Here is a 24,802-nt window from a genome sequence, read left to right as displayed (position 1 = left end):
ATAACTTTCAACAATGAACAATTTGCCAAATAAATTACAAAAAATTGTCAATTTCTGGTTCGTCCACAGTTTTAAAATTTGAAAATTAAATCTCATAAGATGAAAATTTTGCAATTATTACATCCGTCTATTTCCCGATGAAATAAGAGATGGTGTTGCATTCGGTCTTGAATACGTGGACAAAACATTTGTTGACAAAACGATAATGTCTTATTTGTGTACTATCATGTGATTAACGTTTTCCAGACCAACTACCACATAATCTCTTATTTTGCTTGAAAATAGATGGTGGGATATTTACGAGATTTTCATCTTCCGTGACCAAAGTGTGAGGTGCACTATAATTTGACATTTTTTATGATTTATTTCAAATTTGCCCTTCTATGTAATTAATTAATTAATTTTGTCAAGTGTGATAGTTAGATTTTAAAATCGTGTATATTAGGGCATATTTAACCCGGGCCTAGATTTAGGCATCAAGTCCCCTCCACGTTATCATTCCTCTAATTTTGAGGCCCAGGCCACAACTCTTCTAACCCGGCAAGCCTCATCCAGACCACAACTATTAAATTGCACTATTCACAATTTGCAACATATTTTGCACATGAGAGAAAAAACGTTGAACAATTAAAACACGAAAAATTCAATGTTCAGTTGAAAATTAAAAATTACAAACCCTAGAAATTAAAAATTACAAATCCTAGAAATAAAAATTACAAGTCCTAGAAAAATTAGAAATACAAGTCCAATAAATGAAAAAAAAACTACTTCATTTGTGCGCGAAGGTAGGCGATCATCTCATGGTGCAATTCGAGCTCAAACTCCGACATTCACGAGGTATCTCTCGATGTCAATTTCGTCAGATGGCCCACCCGCAAGGTACCACTCATATCTGACATAGAGTCGGATACCTTATCCAGAGAACGATTGGGTGGCGGCGGCGGCATAGTGGGATAACTCGTAGCGGCCTTCCCTTTCTCTTTCATCTTTGCCGCTGTAGTTCCCATCGGTCGGGTTTGAGTGCTAGGGGATGAGATGAAGACGACGTCGTCGTCTGTCACATTGAGGTCGATTGTCGGACCTCCTTCGCTCGAAGAGTAGTTTCCGATGGCGGAAACTTTGGTTCTCTTCGGCATCCCACTTCCCGCCGCTTCTGCCCCGCCGGTGTACTTCGGGCTCTTCTCGACAATCTTTCGAACGTCGTAGTACTTGAAGTGCTTCTTCTCGTCAGAGTAAAACTCCTCATTGGCTTTTGCCACGAGGTTCATCTCGCTGTGACCGCTCGGCCACATCAGGACTACGTTAGTCCACTTGCCATTCCACTTCGCCATCTCCCTCTGAACCCGACCCCAATGCTTCCGTAGCTTCACGTAGCTACACTCGAACGTCCCTCTTGGTCGACCAGCGTTGTATTTCTGGGCAATCCGCTCCCAGAACACTTTGTTGCTCTGCTGGTTGCCGATGACAGGATCCTTGGAGATGTCAACGAAGTTCCTCGCCAGCCACAATGTCACCTCCGGGTTGTACTTCTTCGGCCCCTCATCATCACTGATTTCAAACTCATCAGTGCTAACCGGCGATGAAAAGTCCATGGGGCCCGTGGTGGACGCCACCCCCGGACTAGGTGCAACATTTTCGTGCGGCGATGCCGGTAAGTACCAGTTGTTGGTTCAACTCGCGTTCGTCGCTGTTAAACCAATCCATACGAACAACAAATATTGAAATAATTTAGAAGATTGAAATGAGAAAGTAGTGGAAAATATTGAAGAAATGGATATATAAATAGTCCAAAAATTCGAGAAAAATATTTGGGGCTTGCGGTCTGGCCCGAAGGCTCTCCAACGCTAGGCCGGGACGCAATGGGGCATGGCCCCAGAAGCTCCATCGTCGAGCCAGGCCGGAACTGGGTGCGGCCCAGGCTGCATTTCTCGTCCCTCCATTGCGCCAGGCCGCGGGCCGGGACCCAGGTGTGGTCCGGCCCGCGGCGTAAAGGATGGCCTTAGATATTCGGCCTCTTCAATTTAACTTAGAGGTATATGGTTCAAACCTTCAATATCCAATTTTTAGTTTCTTGCCACGATTCAATGTAATGTATGTAGTTCAAGAGTTAAGCCATCTTCTTTCCAAGTACTAGGTAACCAAGGTGTTTTTTTTAAAATGAAAGTGGAATCGGCAAGGTTTGATTCCCACCTTGTGCATAATTTCCCCTCCGACCAATTAACACTTTGGTGGTGCTGTTCAGGAAATTTCTTGAACCGAATGTTTACCCATCCCTAACATAACCCACTTTCGAAAATATTACATTCGTTAGCCCTACATGGAATAAATATTTAGATTTCATAAATATATAAAATGTTTATTTTGTTATATAGAGAATAAGATGTAATATAAATCACAAATTATAAGTACTTTATGAAGAAACAACACAAAATTAAAATTAATTTTAATTAAAAAATATAATAAAATAATACTATATGCAAATTAGTAAAAATTAGATTTCAAGTATTTAAATTTTTTATTTTGATAATAACAAGAAATATCAATTGATAAAATAAAGAAGTAACGAATGGAAAAAAAATATATTCTTGGGGAGGCTTGAAGTCTTGAACCATACACCTCTTAGTTAAAAGTCCAATAACTAAACCATTGGATTATTATATGATATTACTGAAAACAAATATTTCATCCATCCACCAAAAATAGACAAGGTTATGAATGACACGAGTTTTAATGTATAATTGGTAAAGTAAGAGAGAGATAGAAAAAAGTAAGAGGGGGGAGGGAAAAGGTAGTGGAATGGGTGTTAGTGGATTGTGGGGTTCACATTCAGAATGATTTGTAGGGTTAGTATTGGTTGAAAAATTTTCATTTTTAGACTTAATCTAAATTTTTATGGAACACCCCAAAATGGTAAAACTAGCCTATTTTTTTATATTTGTACAGTCTACGAAGGGGGCGGATATACTATTTTCGGCTCGATTCAAGTGAAAATCAGGCTCTCCGAACAGCCGGGAGGTGGCGCTCGCCCCCTCTCGTCCCCCCCCCGGTCCCCTAGACCCGTCGGTCCACATGTCTTATAGCTCGACGCGCTACTACCCGACCTACGGGTTGATGCAGTCGTTGTCCAAAATTCCCCCGGCCAACGAGCAAAATCTAGAAGAAATTTCAATGTAACCTCCATAGACCCGAGAAGGACCCGATTTCGATCCCCGCCAATTGTACTCCGCAGCTGAGATGGAGATTGTTCGAAGTGTGGGTCGTCACCTCGGAGGATCTGAGGATATGGTCACGGGGAAACAACAAACCAGTACGATTTTATGGGACAGAGTGACTGCATAGGCGGCTGGAAAGACGCCCCTTCCCCCAAATTTTAAAGATGTTGCGAGTCATTTCTAGCCCGGAAACCCAAAGATTCGACGAAGTCGACAACAATAAAGAAACATGGTAGCGTAGTGGAGCGAGTGACACCGATATTCAGGACTATTCTGCCCCTTGCCTTAACACTTAAATTAACACAGCCCAGGGATTTAAATTAAACTGGCCAAAAGAAACATTGATTTCCAGCCCAACTAATAATATAAAGGAGCCCGATTAATTATTTTAGGTGTTGGCACAATCCTTATTCCTCCACCTTTAAAGAATGAGCCCAATTATTATCAAATAAAAAAATAGGAGGGGGCCCAAGTCCAAAATGAGATCCCCAATTTCTCCGCCCCGTCGCCGACCATTCACTACCGCGGATTCCAGCCGGCGATTGTACCCCAGATTCATCGTACTCCCAAATTCAAAGAAATCCCCAATTGAAGAAAACCATCAACTCCTCCACCACCACCGCTCCGATGCCACGCCAACGGTTAGTCTTCGCCAGCCACCGCAGCTGCTGTCTCCTCAGCGGAAATCACCGCTGCAGCGAGAGAGAGCAGGGCAGTTGATGTGTTTGCAATTTGCCACCGGGTGCTCCCTCGCTGTCAGCCACCTTCGTCGCTTCGTACAGTCGGAACAATCGTACGAAAGGTCTCAACGCCGCTGTTCGACACCCTCGAAACGACACCGCGGCCCCCCGATTTCAAAGGGAACAACCCTCACTGTTTAAAAATTATGAATTTCATCTGTGTTTTGCTTGATTAGACAAAACGGCTCTCACCATAACTTATAAACGGGTAGAGTATGACCGATTGAATGCGGTAAAGTTATAGAAAAGTTCTCGTTATCATTTCACCATCTAAGGATAGAACGGTTCAATTTCATTATGCTTGTTCGAAACGTGTAATGATACCCCAAAGACACGCCCAAACACGACTTCATCAAACAAGAGGGTAGGGAAGGAGGATATCGCGATCCCTTCGCCTTCATCCAATGCTCGACTTCCCCTTCCTCGTATGTTTGGAAAATTAAGGGTTCGCCCCAATTTATAATCATTTGTTCAAACCATCGCTTAGGAAAGCGGTTAAAAAGTTGTCAACGTATAACTATTGTTCAAGTGTTCGGACTAGACTACATCTCAAGCCTTCTATGTTAGCATGCATAGCACATATTCGAGTCCATAGTCTGAACTTAACAAAATCACTTCGAACAAGCATAAACATCCACTTCACACTTTAGCATCAAGCCATCGACGTATTATCATCGTCGCATTTCACATCCACATATCACATTGCAAAGTAATTCAAAAGAACACATCAATCATTTTCATTTTTGAACACTCACAGTTTTCACATCCCACGAACACTTTCTCGCCTTGTACCTCCCAAATGTTCGAAAAAATTTGACACACGGTCATCATAAGAATTGGAACTTCACACATTTTCACAAAAGCACAAAAGTCTCGCTTTTCTCAATATCATTAACAAATTTCATTTTCCTCATTTAAAAATCGATAGTACCTCTTTTTCGTGATTGATCATGACGTGTCGGGTGTTGAGCCATCAATAAATGAATCTCTTTGGTCCAGGGATACAAACTAGACCAAGATTGAAAAACAAACTCTTGGGTCCAGAGCTTGAAAGAACGTAAGCTCTGATATCACTCTGTCACACCCGCCCTTTCTAAGGATAGAAAGAACAATTTATTGCGACTAGGGAGGGATATAAGAAGTAGGGAAGAAAGGGGAATTGAAGCAATATCATACTTGGACAAACATAGACCGAATAACAATTTATTTAATCATCTGAAGGATGTATCACATTAATCGAGTTTAAAGTATGTTGGCGCAAAACACATTATTCAAAAGATAAATAGCCTTTAGCGGAAGCAATCAAGAGTAAAAGAATGACATCATGTGTGAAGACACGTCTTATTCTGTACAAGATAACAAGTAGACTTTAGAGGCTCCAATCAACACTCACCATGACTCGTCATTACTCAACCTGCACATATGGAAAACATATGTAGGGCTGAGTACTAGAAAAGATACTCAGTTGACAGTTGCTGAAAATATTTGCATAAAAATAATTGTCAAGCCACCGTAAGTACTCTCGGTTTTTCATATTTTTCAAAAGTCCGAGGCACTAAAATATTTCCATTTTCGTCAGAGTCGGTTAATCAACCATTTTCCGTTGTCCATACACTATCTGAAAATAACCTCGTGTACCAGGAATGTGGTCACATTCCACGACGGTCACTGGACCGGCCAAATGCGCGACAAATGGCTCACGGTCCCCACAAGGTGTACACTAGTCTAAGCGGGGTTTGCGGCCCACACTTAAACCCAAATTCGATTAAACCTCTGGCAAAGCCAGGCATCCTCCCCAAAGCCATGCATCCGGCAGATAGTTATTCCACAAAATCCAAAACAGGGCATGACAATCATTCATTTCACGTCAAAGTATTTATCATCTTTGGGAACCAAGCCCAAAATATTTCATGAACGGTACTTAAAAGAAAACCTACCTCGTTCACTTAAAAAGGTATCACAATTTAAGTATCCCTCATTCCGGAATTAGAGTCTCACAGAACAATTCACTTTAAAGAAATAAAATAGTAACACAACAATTAGAGCGAGAAAACTACTATTTAGAATGCATGCACCCTAATTAAAGTCTTTTATCTCGTTTCTTGATTTTTGCGTATTTTCAATTAGTCGGCGGCCGCCCAAGGTGTCGCGTGCGACGCCGGTCGGCCGCTCACGCCCAAAATCCCTCTGTTGGCTCCTCGTATATTTCCACCATGATGTAGAATTAAAATCCCAAAATTTTAATTAAGTGCATAATTAAATTCTCGCCTTCATTTCCCCTCGAAATTAAATTTAATTTGGACTTGAGACAAAATATTCATCCTTCGCATTATTCGGAAATTAATCAAATAATAATTTCCCACAATTAATTATCGGTCCAAAGATATATTTAATTAACTTCCACCAATATTTACCTTAACTTCCTATAACGCTTTATACTCATTTTCTCAGATTTTTATTTATAATAGTAAAAATTAACAATATCAAGTAAATGTAATATAACATAGCATTTAAATTCGTTTTACTGTATAGGTCTAAAGTGTAGTGTCACGTTCTGTACTAATAATTAAATAATAAGTACTCGTAATACTAATAGTATATGATAAATTAATACTATAAATTTAGTGATGCAAAGTATAACATTTGAACTTAAAGATAATTTTAAAAATAATTTTATTATAACAAAATAAACGACAATAGCAAAAACATTAATGTAAAATTAATAATAATAATAATAATAATTACTATATCACATTAAATTTTTAAAATTATACTATTAATTTGCAAATTTCGTATGATTAGTACACTGTCATGTTATCAATTAATTTTAAAAATAAAAATTAATTTTATAGAATATACAATAATTATTAATTTGTGTACTAAGTATATATATAATGGAAAGTAATACACATTCCGTTCTACAAGAGTGTGCACTTTTGATTGGTCAAAAATCTAATGCACAATAAGTAAAGTGAGAGAGATAGAAAGAAAAAGTAAATACAGTTTGCTAGTGGAGAATAAATCTCACCTTATTAAAGATAAAAGAGTATCTAAAATTCAAAAAAGTGCATACTCTTGTGGGCGAACTAAAAGAATATCCAATCGTTTATTTTTTCCAAATTGATCTAATGAATCCCCAACTAATTTATTTGAATCAATTAATTTTATTTCTAATTGATTTTTCAATTAAGTTAAATTGATAAATCTAAGCTTAGATCAACCATTCCGTATCTCCAATTAATTGATTAAATCTTCAATTTTTCCCCACTAATGGCCTAATCTGGCAAGTTCTAGTACTACTATTAGATTACCAGTTTATAAAACATCATAATATTAAAATATGTAAAACTATGATAGTTCATGGTACTAATTATAATAACATCATAGTATAGTATATGCAACATTAATAATTCATAATATTATTAATCCATAATAATAACTTTATACAACATTAATACAAGAATATATAATTAAGATACTACACCAGAATTTAGTATATTGATTAATAAGAATTCGTAAAAATAACTTTATACACTAGAATATATTATGGTATGTTGAAAATAACTCGAGATACACAATTGAAGAACAATTAAGTTTGAGAAGAAGATTTTGTATTGCTTTCTTGAAGATTGCTACACACTAATTCACTCTCACTATGCGAAGAAGAAAAACGGGAATGAAAGCTGCAACTACTAACTAACTCAGCTAACAAACATTATATACACTATCTGAATCCAACGGCTAGTTGGATCTGACGGCCGAGATTCAATCTCAGCTCACCCGCGATATCCAACGGCTCCTGAAGCTCGGAGCTGCTGACTTGCTTCTTGACCTTATTCCTATGCATTGCTCAGCCACTTAGCATACAAATTCACAATTCTCCACCTTGGATGTTATGTGTTGAGCAATCAGTTTTTCTGCACATCACAACCATCTTCAAGCATTGCTCAAACTTCTCCTTTGGCAAAACTTTGGTTAGCATATCGGCTGGATTATCCAAAGTGTTTACTTTGAACACTTTCACTCTTCCCTTCTCTATTTCTTCTCTGATGAAATGCAACCGCACATCTATGTGCTTGCTCCTTTCATGAAACACATTATTCTTGGCCAAGGCTATTGCACTGCTGCTGTCACAGCCAATGGCTACTGCAGCCTGAACTATGCCGAAGTCAGCTGCTATTCCCCTGAGCCAAAATGACTCTTTAACTGCGGATGTCAAGGCTATATATTCTGCCTCAGTTGTGGACAAGGCAACCACACTTTGCAAGCCTGATTTCCAGCTCACTGCTCCTCCATACAAAGTGAAAATGTAACCAGACTGAGACCTTCGGTTGTCCACATTTCCAGCATAGTCACTGTCACAATACCCCACCAGTGCATCCCCATTTACTTCATGATTCCCTCTAAATAGAATCCCAATGTCCCCAGCTCCATTTAGGTACTTGAGGATCCACTTCAAAGCCAACCAGTGCTCTCTGCCATGATCACTCATAAATCTGCTAGTGACACTGATTGCTTGGGCTACATCCGGCCTTGAGCCTATCATTGCGTACATGATGCTGCCCACAACATTAGAGTAAGGGATTTTGCTCATTTCCAGTCTCTCTTGGTCAGTTTTCGGCCTCTGTTCCACAGAAAGTCTGAAATGCTGAGCAAGTGGTGTTGAAGTTGCCCTTGAGTCACTCATCTGGAATCTCTTTACTAGCCTTGATATATAATCAGATTGATTCAACCATATCTCCTTCTTGGCTCTATTCCTGACTATATTCATCCCCAATATCCTCTTGGCACTTCCCAGATCCTTCATATCGAATGCACTCTTCAGATCATCCTTGATTTCTTGAATGACTTCCTTGCATGCTCCAGCCACTAGCATGTCATCAACATACAAGAGTAAGTAAGCCACAGCCTTGCCTCCTTTCCTCTTGATGTATACGCACTCATCATACTTTGATCTAGTGAATCCATTCCTCAACACATGATCATCAAATTTGAGGTGCCATTGCCTACTAGCCTGTTTCAGCCCATATAAACTTTTCTTTAGCAGACACACTTTGCCTTCCTCTCCAGCCTTCTCAAATCCCTCTGGCTGCTGCATGTAAATGGTCTCCACCAAATCCCCATGCAAAAAGGCTGTCTTGACATCGAGCTGCTCCAGCTCCCAATCCAATTCAGCAACCACTGCCAACAAAGTTCTAATGAAAGTGTGCTTTACAACGGGTGAGAAGACTTCACTGTAATCAACCCCATGTTCTTGAGTGAAACCCCTAGCCACAAGCCTAGCCTTGAATCTGATCTTCTTATTATCAGCATATTCCAGCTTCTTCTTAAAAATCCACTTGCAACTCACAATTCTCCTCCCCTCAATTCTGTCAACAAGCACCCAAGTTCCATTCTTTAGTAGAGAATCAATTTCTTCAATCATGGCTTCCAGCCATTTAGGTCTTTCTTTGCTCTCCATGGCAGCCTTGTAATTAGCTGGCTCTGCAAACTCTATCTCCTCAGCCACACACAGGGCAAAGTATAGCATTTCTGAGTCTGCAAATCTGGCAGGAAGTCTGATGTTTCTTCTTCTGGTTCTATCTCGAGCTAGCTGGTATTGGCTGAGATCCTCAGTGTCTCCATCCGATTTATCTTGTGGAATCTCATCATCACTCTCACCAGCTCCACTCTGAATTATTTCACCAGGCTCCACCTCAACTCTGGCAGCCTGCTCCCCAGACACAATAACCTTCTCAGCATCATGTTTTTCTCTGAGAAGCATTACTGATTCAGTGAAAACAACATCCCTGCTTACCATAATCTTGTGGTTCCCTTGCTCAATACACCAAAGCCTGAACCCCTTTACACCACTTTGATATCCCAGAAGTACACACCTTACTGCTCTAGCATCTAACTTGGTTTTCTTGAGATGAGCATAAGCTTGGCAGCCAAAAGCCTTGAGATTTGCATAATCCCCATGTCTTCCATACCATTTGAAATCAGGAGTATCACCATTTATGGCTGAAGAAGGGCACTTATTTATCAGTTTGACAGCAGTAGCAGCAGCTTCAGCCCAGAACCTCTTTTCCATCCCTGAACTGAGCAGCATACATCTTACTCTCTCCAAGATGGTTCGGTTTGCTCTCTCTGCAACCTCATTTTGTTGAGGGTTTAGAGGAGCTGTCCTATCCCTTTTAATTCCTCTCTCACTGCAGAAGCTATCAAACTCTTTGGACAAGAATTCCAATCCATTATCTATCCTCAAACATTTCAGTGTTCTGCCCTTTTCTTTCTCCACCAAGATTCACCAATCTTTAAACCTAGCAAATGCCTCTGACTTTTCCTTCAATATATACAACCACATCTTCCTAGAATAATCATCTATTATAGACATGTAGTACCTCCCACCACCAACAGAATTCACAGGGGAAGGCCCCCAAAGGTCACTATGAGCATAGTCTAGAGGTGCTTGTGAAGAGTGTTTACCTTTTGGATATGGGAGTTTCTTGGATTTGCCAAGAATGCACTCTTCACATGGCTTATTTGCTTTTTCATCAACACCTTGGATCACTCCTTTCTTGATTAACTCCTTAATGCTGCCATTAGCTGGGTGCCCCATCCTCAAATGCCAAAGTCTTACAGAATCTGGTGTAGCCTGGTTCACTTGGCCCTTTGCAACCTTCACAGCACTTCCACAAAGATAGTATAGACTGCCCTTTCTCTCACCGAGCATAATCACAGTGGAACCCTTCCTAATCTTCATGACTCCACCTGATGATTCAAAAGTACACCCTCTTTTCTCAAGCATCCCCAAAGATATTAGATTCCTCTTCACAGTGGGGATCAATCTGACATCACTCAGCACCTTCTCTGATCCATCATCCAATATAAGCCTTACATTCCTCATGCCTTCAACATGGCATACTTGATTGTTACCGAGGATCACAGTGCCACTGGATTCTTTGAGGTCAGTGAAAAATTCAACACACGGGCATATATGAAAACTACAGCCCGAATCAAGTATCCAAGAACCACCATCTTCATAAGCCATCACATTCAAGACTTCCGGAGATTCCTCATTTTCTTCCACAAAATCAGTGGTGTCCTTGCCCTTTCCAGATTCAGCAGCTTGCTTCCTTTTCCAAGCGAAGCAATCCTTCTTTAGGTGGCCCGGTTTCTTGCACCAAAAACAAGATCTTCCCTCCTTTTGATCACTCGAGGGTGCCCTGCTATTCTCACCAAATTTCTTGAAAATCTTCTTTGGTTTGAACTTCTTGACTGAGGCTTTCTGGAACAATTTCAGCCTCCTTGCAACCTTTCTTGTGCAACTCCTTGGCTCTTAGAGCATTTTGGACTTCTTGGAAGGTAACCGTGTCTTCCCTTCCAAAGAGTATGGCATCTCTCAACTGATCGTAGGACTTTGGCAAGGCATTCAATAAGAGTATTGCCTTGTCTTCATCACCAATGGAAACATCAATGTTTTCCAAATCATCCACTGCCTTATCAAAATCCTCCAACTGCTCTATTATACCCTTTTCCTCCGAGAACCGGTATGAGTACAGCCTCTGCTTCATGAAGAGGCGATTTACGAGAGACTCTGTCATGTACAAGTCTTCAAGCTTCTCAAGAATTCCAGCCGCGGTTGTCTCCTTTGCAACCTCTCGCAACACCTTGTCGCCCAAACACAACACCACCGTGTTGTGCGCCTTTGCAAAGACCTTCGCACGTTTGGCCTTGGCCTTTTCATCGAGCACCTGGCCGTCGCCTTCCTTGCTCGCCGGCGTGAGAGCATCCGACAAACCCTGCTGGATTAACATAGCCTTCATCTTCATCCTCCATAGGCTGAAGTCGTTCTTGCCCGTAAACTTCTCAGCTTCAAATCTTGAAGCCATCGTCTGCTTCACCTGGATCTTTCTTCAATTGATATTCTCGCCGGACTTCCCACAGACGGCGCCACTTGTTGAAAATAACTCGAGATACACAATTGAAGAACAATTAAGTTTGAGAAGAAGATTTTGTATTGCTTTCTTGAAGATTGCTACACACTAATTCACTCTCACTATGCGAAGAATAAAAACGGGAATGAAAGCTGCAACTACTAACTAACTCAGCTAACAAACATTATATACACTATTTGAATCCAACGGCTAGTTGGATCTAACAGCCGAGATTCAATCTCAGCTCACCCGCGATATCCAACGGCTCCTGAAGCTCGGAGCTGCTGACTTGCTTCTTGACCTTATTCCTATGCATTGCTCAGCCACTTAGCATACAAATTCACATGGTACTTGATATTAATGTGTATAACAAACTATATGCTGTACAAATTTACAATTAAATATATTAAGTAATGACATTGTGCTACACGATATCGAACTATAGCCGTTGTTAATATGAACTCGTGATACTATATAGCAGTAGGTAATTTTGACAATCATAACATTAAATCAAGTTAGAAATTTCTATTACTCATTTGGTTTAGTATACTTATTTATTTACTAATTACTTTTATTGTTATTTTTTCGAATTGCAATTTGATACTTATTTAGTATATAGTAATAATATTCATATGGTTAGACATTTTGGAGTGTTACGGTAAATGTTACTCTCTCTGTTCCTTCATAACTGAGATATTTTTTTTGGCACAAAGCTTAAGACAATAATGTGTTAAGGATATGTAATAAAGTTAAATAAAATGATAAAGTAAATAAAATAAAGAGTAAAATAAGAGAAAAAAATATTAATTATAATATGCATATAAGAATGGTTTCACTGTAGTGGAGCATTCTAAATAAAAAAGTGACTACAAGGGAAAAGTTTTGATATATCATATGAGTAGTGATAAATTAACGAAAATTGTATATAGAAAATTGAACATTTTAGATATTTTATATTTATAATACATTAATGATGATTAATTAGTTAATATATCACATATTTACCTTTTTATAATATTAGTATCACCTCGTGCTATGCACAGCTCACTTTATTTATATTAAATTATAAAATATTTATTTCAATTAAGAAACAAAACATATGTAATACTCCACGTATACAACAATACATTTGATAAAAGTTGTTAATTTTATTAAAACAAAGGTGTGATATACAAATTATGAGTTTAGTATAATTTGTGTGAAAATTTTTGAAATAAAATAATTTTATTATATGATGATAATAGTAATAAAAGTGGATAAAAATAGAAATATGTATAGGAAGTTTGAAAATAATTTAAATGTACGTATTTATATTTTTAATAAATATTACCACAATTCAAATTAATTATTTATATTTTATTCATAGAATCTTATTTCAACAAATAACCTTATACATGCATTTAGCATAATAATTAATGAATTCTAAAATGGCTTGATTTTCAATCATAAGTAAAATAATAGCAATTTATACTTTAGCCATATTGTTATACCTAACATTTATTAAAATTTTACATGTACATTCACTTCATAAATAAGATGAGAAAAATTGAACACTTTTACCTTTACGCAGAAAAAGTCGAAACAAAATTATGGCATAATTAAAATTATTATAATGAAATTCATATTATTTCTTCTAAAACTCATTGTATATGTGTATATACATCTATGTTACTCTCTCTTTTACTTGAACATCTCTCCAATTTTAACTATTAATTATCATTTTTTAAAATGAGTGCAGTAAAATAAAATGTGACAAATTTTCAAGAACGGATGGAGTAATAAATGTTGGGTATATCAATATGTATAAAGTATACCAATAACATTGAATAAAGTTTTATAATCAATAGATAACTTTCTGGTCAAATGGCATTAGTGGAGTATAACCGTAAATTTACTCCAATTTCAGATAAGGAAAATTGGAATGGTCGTAAATCACATCTATAACATAGAAACTAATTTTAAAAAACAGTTTTAATTCAATTGTACGTAATTTTTTTATTTAAGATGACATTCTTGTAAATATCTCCAAAACTCCCCTTTTATATATGTATAGATAGATATAGATATAGATTGAGGGAAGGATTAAGTTTCTTAATTAAATAACTACAGATTTAGGAAAGTATAATTAGTTCTACCTTAAAGCTACATAATTATTGCTAGATCGAAACATAAAAAAGATGGATTCATCACATTTTTCATCATACATTCTAAAAAATTTGGGGTAAGTATTTAAAGACTCAACACTTAATGCTACAGTATTATACAATAAAATTTGACGAATAAATTGTCATATAAAATTTTATTCACTAAAAGAACGACGTCACATAAGTATTTTATTTAGGATTATCATCCAACTAATTAATTTCAATTTTTAGAATTACTATCTAACTAATTGAAGATTATTATTTTGATTTATTATAATAAAAATAAACTAAAACAATACTAATAGTTATTCAAAACCAACTATTTCATTGTTAAATGGAATAGTAACGATCTTATAAATTATAAATATAACTTCTGGTATATAAACTTAATTAATTAGTATTGTCATCCAACTGATTAAATATCATCACGTCGACTTCCTTGAATATTGTACAATTTGATTCGTAAATTATGAAATGAATATAATAGTAAAAATTAAAATAAAACAATAACAGTAATTTATATCCAATTATTTTAATATTAAATAATTTTAAATTTGTAAATTATTAAACAACCACATATATATACACTTAATTTTACAATATTATCATCAAAAGTAAAAGGAGAAAGTGAATAGAATGTGTAATCCATTTATATATCTTCTTTTGGACAAAGCTAAGGAAATTATTAAAGAAAAATAACAAAAAATTAAAAAGAAAACTAAAATATATTAAATCATTATGACTATAAGTATTTTCTCAGATAGTTGACATTTCAATTATAAAATTGTTTTAATGTTTTAATTTTTTTTTTCATATATTGAATTATTTCATTGTCACAACATTGATGATATATATCACATGATAATTTGGAATGAAATATTAACAAAAAAAACTCAAAGAAGTTATGGTAAAATAATACTAGATGACAAAAAAACTAGATACTAAAGTACTAAACTATAAAATGATCAAATATAAATTTCTTTTAAAAAATAAATAGTACAATATTTTATAATTAAATATAGTAATTTAATTATGTAGTATGCTAATCAATATTACCATAAATAGTTTAAAATCTAAATCAATCATATTTTTCTAAACTAGTAGAGTTAGAAATATCTCATACGGAATATTAAATACTAAGGATAGATTAATCATAAAATTATATCCTCAAAATAGAACTAAATTAAAGGGTATTTTATATATACAATTTTTGTTAATTTATCTTTTCCCATATCATATATGCAATAAACGTACATACCATTAATTGAGTATTAATTGTTCATGGCTTTAAGGATTCGACAATAAATTTTTTGGAAAATAGAGTCGTAATTAGTAGAGACTAGAGAGAGAGTTTGATTTCAAATTTAAATTTGAAATTAAATATATATTCTCTCTCCAAAATTCGAAGGAAAAGGGTGATTAGGTAAAGTACTTAAACAATATCAAAAACAATTATTTTATTATATTATTTTTTCAACTATTTATAAAACTGCCATCGTGTGAGCCACGTAGCATTATTATATTACTGGTTAAGAAATCCTACTAACTTATTCAGCAATTAACTTAGTCATTAATTAGATTTCCGATGTATTTTTATGCAGAGCACCTGCCTACAGTTGCGGATCCATGATTTTTTATTCGGGAGTACGAAAAATAGTTATAGAAGTTAATAATCCTTTTTGTTCTCTTAAATACAAATGTCGCATGTAGACATAAATTATATAATTTGGAAATAAATTTTTTTGACATAATTTATTTGAGTAAATTTTTTAAAAAATTAATAGATTAAAAGTTTTTAGAATTGAACCTTGTGGGTATAAATAATTTAAGAAAAATGTCAATTACTTTTAAAAAATTATAGATATTTTATTAGTTGTAAATGTTTTATATAGATGTGCACATAATTGCTGCAAAATAGATAAAATCATAAATTAGGTTTAAAGTACATTTTTTGATTATTTGAAAATTTGTTCAAGAAGTATATAAATTTATTTTTTCGATTGTTTTAACTAATAAAAAAGATAATACATCTATTCTTTCAATTGTTTAAATAAACGTAAACAAAAAAAGTAAATTCATTATTCTAGTAATAAAAAAGATAGAAAAAGAAGTAAAAGGCTATAAAATTTTTAATTCTCTGAATAAAATAAAACATGAAATAAGTAAAGACATTGTATCAACAAATTAAAATAAAAAATAATTGAATAAGTAATATAATATATGTAGAGCTTTTATATGTTAGAATAAAGCAAAGCAAGAACGGTGAAGAAATATGTAGCATAAAACAAAACAAGAAAGGTAAAGAAATCAAAATATGAACCAAGGGGGTTTGAACTTGGAACCTGAGATAAGAAAATGAGTAGCAGAACCACTGGACCGGAGAGGATTTTTAACAAATTTATCTCAATACATATTATTAGTATCTTATTTTGGGGGTACAATTGTACCCCCTTGTTCTCTATTGGATACGCCACTGCCTACCTACTTAGAGCATCCGCAATGGCGCCCGTCCCGGCGAACGTCCGACCGGCGTGCCGAACGTCCGCGCGGGGCGTCCACCATTGTGCAAAGGTGACGCGGATACGGACTTCCGCTGCGGACACCGGAGTTCTGCGACGTTCCCGGGACGTCTGTCAATGCGTTGACCCCACGGACGTCCGCGCGAACGTCCTGATTTTTTTTTTTCAAAAATTCTATAAATACGGCTCGTTGAATTTCATTTCATTCGCCCCACTTGTATTAACGAGTATCTCTCTCTCTTTAAATACTTTTCTTTCGAAGATAAATGGAGCACCACGATAGTGATTCCCCCGCCATGAGCGAGTCACAGGGACCGATCTTTCCCGTTGGCGGAAGTACCCCAATGTCCTCCACGATGTCCGGAATGGCGGGGATGATGCCCCAACCCCAAATGACGGCGGGGATGATGCCCGGGTACTACAACATGTACCCGCCTTGGTATGGGATGATGCCCCAAATGCCCGGGGTGAGTGCCGGAATGACCCCAATGTCGGGGATGATGCACGGAATGCCGGGGATGATGCCGCCCCAGATGCCCGGGATGATGATGCCAGGGATGATGCAGGGCTCGCCTGTTGCTGCAGGGGAGTAGGCAGGGGGTCCCCCAATCACCGGTGGACAATGTCTATCGCCCCTATATGGATTTACTGTCGACGGACAACCTCCCGAGTACTCCTCTCGAGACTCAGTTCACTGGCATCGAGACGTTTTCGATGGAGGAGTTGGGGCTATCTCCGATCCGGGATTCTCCCACAGACGCACCAACGGTGACAGGGAGGAGGGGGAGGACAGGGAGAGGGAGGGGCAGGGGACGGGGCACTACCTCGCCTGCGGCGGGGTACGATGGTGAGGCGGGGACCGCTGAGGGGGGGAGGGATCCAGCGGGAAAAATAGGACCGTCTGGAGCACAAAGGAGTGCATCGCGCTTGTGAAGGCGTGGATCAGTATATTGGAGGATCCATATATCGGGGCTAACCAGCATATCGACAGGATGTGGTGGCGCATTAGCCAAAGCTACCTCCAATTCAACCTCCATATATCGGGGCTAACCAGCATATCGGGGAAGCCTCACAACGGAGAACAATGCCGGAAATAGCAGGAGCGGCTGAATAGGCAGCTCAGCCGATTCGCCGGCATTTACACAAACAACCTCCGCTCGGCAACCAGCGACATGTCTGCCGAGGATGTGAAGCTTCTGTCTCACCATCAGTTCAAAGACGTTGCGGCGGGCTTCGGGGAATTCAAATATTGGGATGTGTATCTTGTAGTGCAGACTTCGGCCAAGTTTACTGCGGGTGTTGAATCTGGCTGGCCGAAGCGGACGAAGATCAGCGCCTCCGGGGAGTACAATAGCAGTACTGGTTCCCACGAACTCCCTCGCCAAGGTAGAGTTCCCGACACCTTCATCGTCGGCCCACCGCCGTCGCCCGGTGGGGCAAAAGTCCGTGGCGCTGATGGCGAGTGGAAGCGCCAGCGGGTCCGCCGAGGCCCAATCGGCAGCTCCTACCCAAAACGATCCCGAGCTCCCCTCAATCGCCCGCATCGCGCAACATGAAACCCTGTTACGTGCAATGGTTGAACGGCGGACATCGACCGATCGCCATTACAGGTCGCCGCTGAAGGATATCATCAACTGTATGCGGCGCGATTTGGGGTTGGGAGACATGGCGGAGAGTGGCGACGAGGGGACTACTGGCGGGGACGACGAGGGTACTGGCGGCGGGAAATCCGAAGAGTGAGACGGTAGTTTTTTTTTAACTATGTAATTTTTTTTAATAATTATGTATGTTTTTTTGGTACTATGTATGTTTTTTTTAAAATAAAGTGGTTGCAATTTCTCCGTATTTGTGTTAAAATTTTAATTCCGTAAATTGTTTAATTTGGTGAATTTGTGAATTTTTATTATTGTGGGAAGTCCGTCGAGATGTCCTTGAGGATGTCCGCCACTGTGCAGTGGGATGTCCTTATGACGTGGCAGTGCAGTGGGAAGTCCTTATGACGTGGCAGGAGGTGTTTTTGGGATGTCCGCCGGGACATCCGCACCACTGTGGATGCCTTAGGCCCATAATTAGGTTTAGGTTTGCGAGTGGTTGGTTGGATTGAGCGTCTCCGAAACCCACAATCCCTCAAATTTGTAGAGATTCTTTCACATGACAAAATGTCTAAGTGAACAAAATAGTCAACTAACTCTAGGATTGAGTGGTCACCTACTACATAGCAAACATATAATTTATAAAATATAAAAGAAATCATTAATTTACTCGAGATGCCATCGTATATAACCTCTCGACTCGTGGTTATGATGATGGTTAAAATTCCATTAAGTAAATAATGGATACAGCGATACAAGGGTTGGAAGAAATATAATAATCAAAAAGCCATGAATTAATTAAACAAAAAGTAAAGAATACCACCATAGGTGCTAAATGAACATGTGTAGCAAGAACCATATACATTTCCAGGATGATTCAGATTACAATGGGTCTTTCCCTAACTCGTCTACTAACATAAAACTCAATAAATATGTGTATATATATTTATATTTCATAGCAAGCCGAACAAAAAAATTCCTTAATAAAGAATGACAAAAAAAGTAAGATTACAACACTGAGATTTCCCTTGGGTTTTGGTAGGCAGCTATTTGCATATTACCCACCCTCCTATATAATTCACAAGATACTTCGTTCACCACTTTTGGTCACAACCGGTGCAAAGTCGTTCGGTATAATAGCCTCCCGACTTTTATTCAATCACCATAGCAACTATTACCATACATCGCGCAAGTATCTTCCTGTCATCTGCAGATTCTTCACGAAGCTCTCAGTTTTCGAGCTGTCCAGAGAGCCCTGGGATGCCAAAAAAAAATTAGTGGTCTGTTAGTTCAAGACTATATAGATTCATATTCATAAGAACAGTCTAGAAGGAATGTGCTCGCTCGGTGAAGGGAGGGAAACAAGTTCTAAATTTCAAGAAAAGCCAAAAAAGCCCGTCTTTTTCGTAATGAATGACCCGTCAGCATCGCACCAGAAACAGGTATTGGAAAAATGGAGGGTGTTCAAGAAGTTGTGTTTGTGTCAACATGACAACCACAAAAGGATATTGTGATGGGAGTTTCACCAATAAATAAATGGACCCCACAGAGAGAGGGCAAAAAATCTTGTCATGTTTTCATGTTCAGAAATCAAACCTGTTCTTGCACGATGGTGTGGATAGTTCGATGGACATCACGCGCCATGCCCTTGGCATCACCGCATACGTAAACATAGCCTCCTTCGGATATCATATTCCACAACTCTGAAGCCTGTATTTCACACGTAAAAGTTTAGATGGAGATGATTGTAGAAAGATTGGTATTATTAAAAGATCAGTGTTAAATGCAGAAGCAACTAGAGGATTTCAATTAAGTAAAACTGATATGTACCTTTTGTGCCATTTTATGTTGAACATATTCCTTGGTAGGTCCGTCACGTGAGAATGCAAGGACGAGCTCAGAGATCACTCCAGCTTTAACAAAGTTATACAATTCCTCTTCATAAATGAAGTCCTGAAGAAAGGTAAAACAGAAATTTACAATTTGAACATTTTTTTATGGTTTAATGTACTTATAGAATTGGTGATATATTTGCTAACCATTTTGCTGTTCCTGCAACCAAAGAACAATACAGCCGGACCCAGTTCTGCACCAGATTCCTTCAGAGCTAATCTTTCCTGAAATATAAACAGAAAATTACCATGTTATCATCTAAATGGAAATTCTTAAAAGGACAACTAGGCCAGAATATATATCAGTAGAAACAAACCTGAAGGAAACCCCTAAATGGAGCCAAGCCAGTTCCGGGACCAATCATGATAATTGGTAGTTTAGGATCAGCAGGTAGTCTGAAGTTAGAGGTCCTAACAAAAATCGGTGCTGAAGAGCAGTCAGGGCTTTCCTCCAATGGCACGGCATTCTGATAAAGAGACAGAAGGTGAGACTTGACAAATGAAAGAAATGGATTAAGTTGCCTAAAGCCTATAGTTGTGGATTATAATAACAAACTATGTTTCGACCATGTCATAAATTTGGATGAAGCTATTAAACACGAGACAACTCAAAACCGAGAATACCTTCATCCATGTTGAGCAGACACCCTTGTGGATTCTTCCTGTGGGAGTTTTCTCATACACCAATGCACAAGTGACGTGAATTCTTGAAGGTGCAATCCTTCAGTAAAAATTATAAATCATCGAGAGTCAGGAAGATGAACATAAAAGAGATTAAAATAGATGAGGAGGGTTAATAGAATAAGACGGGGGAAATAAATACTCACTTTGGGGAGGAGGAGATGGAATAGAACCGAGGCAGCAAGCGAGGAGCGATTCCTGCAAAGAAAACACCAAGAGGAGGCTTGACTGATGGGAACTCAGCCATGACCTCAAGCAGGCTTCTCTGACCAGCAACGACATACTGTGCATATTCCTCCTAAAATACAGAATTGTACACACATAAGTTCATAGAGGACGTAGTGATCGATTTCGGACATTAAAGATGATGGAAATATATGTAGAAATACATAATTAAACGTGTCCGAACCTTCCCAGCAGGGGAAGCAAGATGTTTGAGACGATCAGCTTCGCTAGGGTCCAAAGCATAGGCAGCCAATGCGATCAAAGCTGACTGCAAAATTTTCAAACAATTGGTCACCAGCTGAGTAACAATAAGCAGCACCAGAGAATAACGCAGTGCAGTAACACAGCATACCTTTTTGGGAGCATTTAAAAGATCAGCATATCGGCTTAGTGCTGTCCTCAAAGTGCAAGGCGGGAAGGGAGGAGGCAGGGCACTTCCACCAAGTGGTGTGCCGTCCTCTTTGTCAGTGTGAACAGAGAAGTATGTTTGAGGAGATAGACCAAGCAACCTTTCGGCTTCCTCTACAGTCTCAATCATGTTCTCACAGTAAACACCAACATGATCCCCTGTTTCATACCTGAGGAATAGAATAATAATGTAAGGAACTGACAGTATTCTCCTTTAGCTTTTTGTTCATGGTAAGAACAGGCAGTCGATTATTGATGCAACTGGCCAATCAGCATTTACAGCATCCGACAGGCTGAATACTGAGAAAAGAATAAAAGACTCACTCCAATCCACTGCCAGATATGTCGAATTCCATGTGAGTGCAAGAACGATCAGATAGAGGAGTATGAAGTTCTTTCTTTACAGCAACATTTGCCCTAGAAGAAAGAAAAATAAACAGAATATGTTAGGCAAACGGAAACATCATACATGCTCGAGAAACCTAATAAGAAAATGCAGGAGTACTCCATCACCTGCAGGGATGCTGAGCATCATAGGAAGCAGTGCCATCCGCATGGCCATTGGCTAAGCCATTCTCCGAGGGCATTCCTTCTGGTTGGTCATGGAACACAACGCGATACTCCAAAACTGCAGCAGTGTATGGAGTAGAAACAGTTGTTGCATCATCCTCATCACGAAGCAAATTATCCAATTCGGGCCATACATTCTCACGCCTGCATTGCAATGTTCAACACAAGTAATAGAAAACATTAGGATACTTAAGAAATGTACATAATTTATCAAGTAAAAAACTTTATCTGTCTTCTTGGTACCATGCTGAAAAGTCATCTTCAATGCATTGATCGTCATCCCCAAGACCCACGGGGATAAGCCGCTTCGCACCTGGAGGTTATACAGTACATGTAAGGAAAAGTGGATTAAATACATGGCTACATTCAGGACAGACCGAGAAAAAAGAATTCACATTCCTTCACTGTTCCTATTTTATATGAGATTCCTATTTTAGTAGTGTCTTTGTCAACTTTTAAGACCAGTTTGTAAGCCATTCAACTTTTACTCTATATGATTAGACTTAAATGGTGAGGAAAGTAAGAAAAGAAGCTAATCACTCCAAGATTTGAATGAAACTGAAGCAACACTAAATTCCAGGTTCCATTAATGTAAACCAAGCATTTCAAAAAAAAACCTAACAATCATGTCTCTAAGAACCCAATCAAACAAAAACTACTCCTAGAAATCTGCATACCTTGCTTGGCGAGAATCTCATCCACCACTATTGCTATCTGTTCAAGTAAAGTTTAAACAAATAACACATGAGTACAAGATACGGCAGTAGTCGCCATCGGGTAAATGCATATTTACAAATAACGGATTCGCATACAGACCTTGTTGAAATGCTCATACTGCCTGTTTCCAAGTCCAAATACACCATAATGGAGATTCTTAAAAGAGTCACCATCCTCTTTTCCCTGGATCACAAGATTCACAACACTCATCAAAACCAACCCCAATCTCCAAACCTGAACGTAAAAAAGTTAGACAGCATTTATCTTTTTACCTCGGAAAACCATTTGTAAAACCTAGCAGCATTATCTGTAGGCTCACCATCTCCATATCTGCAACCAGCCAACCCCCAACCAACTAATTATATAACATAATTATGAAACATGACTTTAAACACTACCATATTATCTGGCACTGGCAAAAGCACGTGTACGAAAGTAATTTCAACCATATGCAGAAAAAACTGCATCTTTATGAAATTGGGACTCATAATTCAACAAATGATGAACCTACGTTGCCAAGAAAAAGAATGCAATATTCTCCTTCTTCATCTTCTCCTCATACTCTTCATCATCAGCGGCATAATCATCCTGAACCGATCAAAAAATCAAATTAAAAAAGAGCACATAATAAATCTGCAAGTTAATTACTGAAACCAGAAAAGAAAATTATATTCTTACCAAGTCAACTACTTTAAAGTTGGCCTGTGGGTATCTAGCTTTAGCTTCCTCGGCAAGGGCCTATACAGCAGCGAAATCAAATCCATAATTCACCAAAATAAACCAAATATGGTTAATGTTTAGAAAGAAGATTATCATTACTAAAAGGTGCCAGCCGACCTAATCAGAGAATAGATCAAATTCATGACCAGCTCCTGATGATTAATAGAATTTTGAATTTTAGATTTGCATACATGTCCTTTTCAACTAACTTCAACTTCAAAGTGCAGCGATCCAACTTTCTCATCGAGAATTTCAATGTAATTGAACCAAAAACTTTAAAAAAAAAAGTTATAAACCTTTTTTGTTAATTTTTAATACCTTAGCAAAGCCTTCTGCTGTGCCAGTCTGCGTGCCAAAAAATATGGTGACCTTCTTCTTGCCGTCATCCTCTTCCTCGGCCTCGGAGAGCGCTTTAGGGACTACCAGCTTGGGCGGCTCGACCGCCTTCTTCGCCGATCCGGCTCCGCGGCGCCATACGAGATAGACGGCGAACCCTAGGAGCACGGCGAGCGATGTGGTGAGCATCATCATGAGATCCTTGTTCTCCATGAGCATCGCCACCACGGCCGGCTGCGCCGCCTCCGCGGAGCCGTTGGAATTGTCGAGCTTCACTCCTTTCAAAATGGCAGTCATCAAATCCAAGGGAGATAGCTTGTCCGGAGTGGATTCCATGGTTGTGAAATTGCAGAGGATTTTTGCAAATCGGTGAAGAGGTTTCCCGAATTTCGCCAATCAGAGTCTCTCTGGAAATGAGCTTGAGCTTTGATGCAGTTTGGAGAGACTCTGAATTATACGGAATGAGAAAGGAATTGTGGAGTTTTATATGCAGAGAAGGGAAGAGAGATGCAATCGCCTACCAAACCAGACTGGTCATAAACCCACCTAACCTCACCACTAACTTGGGTTATATCGGTAAATTCTCATTAACATCGTTTTGTGACATGCTCCACCTCTTTCACATAAAAATATATTTATTTTTATTATTAATTTTAGTGTATAATTAAAAAGGTTAAAAAAATTAGTAAGTACTCCCCCGTTTTTTTAAAATAGCAACTATTTTCATTTTAGGTTGTTCCTTAAAAATAGAAACTTTAGAATCTTTCTATTTTAGGATATGGACCACACAATCTATTAACTCTATTTTCACTATTTTTCTCTTCTTTTCTCTTACTTTATTCATTTTTCTTTTCCTCTCTCTTACTTTATCATTTCTTATCACTTACTTTACCGATGGTGCATTAAAACTCATGACGTTTCAAATGTTTCTATTTTTTTAATATGGAGGGAGTAAATATTACTCACTCCGTCCGCGAATAGGAGTCCTATTTTTCCATTTTAATCCATCCGCGAATAGGAGTCCCGGTTCACTTTTATCATAAATGGTGATAGGGTCTCACCTTCCACTAACTCATTACACTTACATTTCATTTAATACTAATATATACAAGTGGGACTCATATTCC

The 24,802-nt window shown here is 38.2% G+C and overlaps 1 protein-coding gene across 1 annotated transcript; it reads right to left on the bottom strand.

Moving 5' to 3' along the window:
* Window positions 1–18,970: 18,970 nt before the first annotated feature.
* LOC121751957 (NADPH--cytochrome P450 reductase-like) lies at window positions 18,971–24,172 on the bottom strand. Its single transcript, XM_042146791.1, has 18 exons — window positions 23,658–24,172; window positions 23,298–23,357; window positions 23,131–23,207; window positions 22,892–22,949; window positions 22,719–22,802; window positions 22,580–22,616; window positions 22,146–22,215; window positions 21,846–22,046; window positions 21,657–21,749; window positions 21,277–21,502; window positions 21,109–21,192; window positions 20,846–20,997; window positions 20,643–20,739; window positions 20,336–20,485; window positions 20,166–20,243; window positions 19,957–20,079; window positions 19,723–19,836; window positions 18,971–19,381 (listed from the first exon to the last, which is right to left on the bottom strand). The coding sequence occupies exons 1-18, from the start codon at window positions 24,009–24,011 to the stop codon at window positions 19,301–19,303; spliced, it is 2,139 nt and encodes a 712-aa protein (XP_042002725.1). The 5' UTR covers window positions 24,012–24,172; the 3' UTR covers window positions 18,971–19,300.
* Between the last annotated feature and the right edge of the window lie 630 nt (window positions 24,173–24,802).

Source organism: Salvia splendens, chromosome 10 (assembly GCF_004379255.2).
Source record: "Salvia splendens isolate huo1 chromosome 10, SspV2, whole genome shotgun sequence".
Classification (NCBI taxonomy): domain Eukaryota; kingdom Viridiplantae; phylum Streptophyta; class Magnoliopsida; order Lamiales; family Lamiaceae; genus Salvia; species Salvia splendens.
Note: the sequence above shows the minus strand (reverse complement) of the source record. Positions and strands in the feature narration are given on the sequence as shown.

What these genes read in the sequence shown, in the direction of transcription:
- LOC121751957 (XM_042146791.1), bottom strand. Translation starts at nt 24,011, where the DNA reads ATGGAATCCACTCCGGACAAGCTATCTCCCTTGGATTTGATGACTGCC. An exon ending in AGTATGAGCATTTCAACAAG is followed by an intron (nt 22,617 to 22,718) that starts GTCTGTATGCGA and finishes TTACTTGAACAG; the next exon opens with ATAGCAATAGTGGTGGATGA. An exon ending in TTTTAAATGCTCCCAAAAAG is followed by an intron (nt 21,193 to 21,276) that starts GTATGCTGTGTT and finishes AAAATTTTGCAG; the next exon opens with TCAGCTTTGATCGCATTGGC.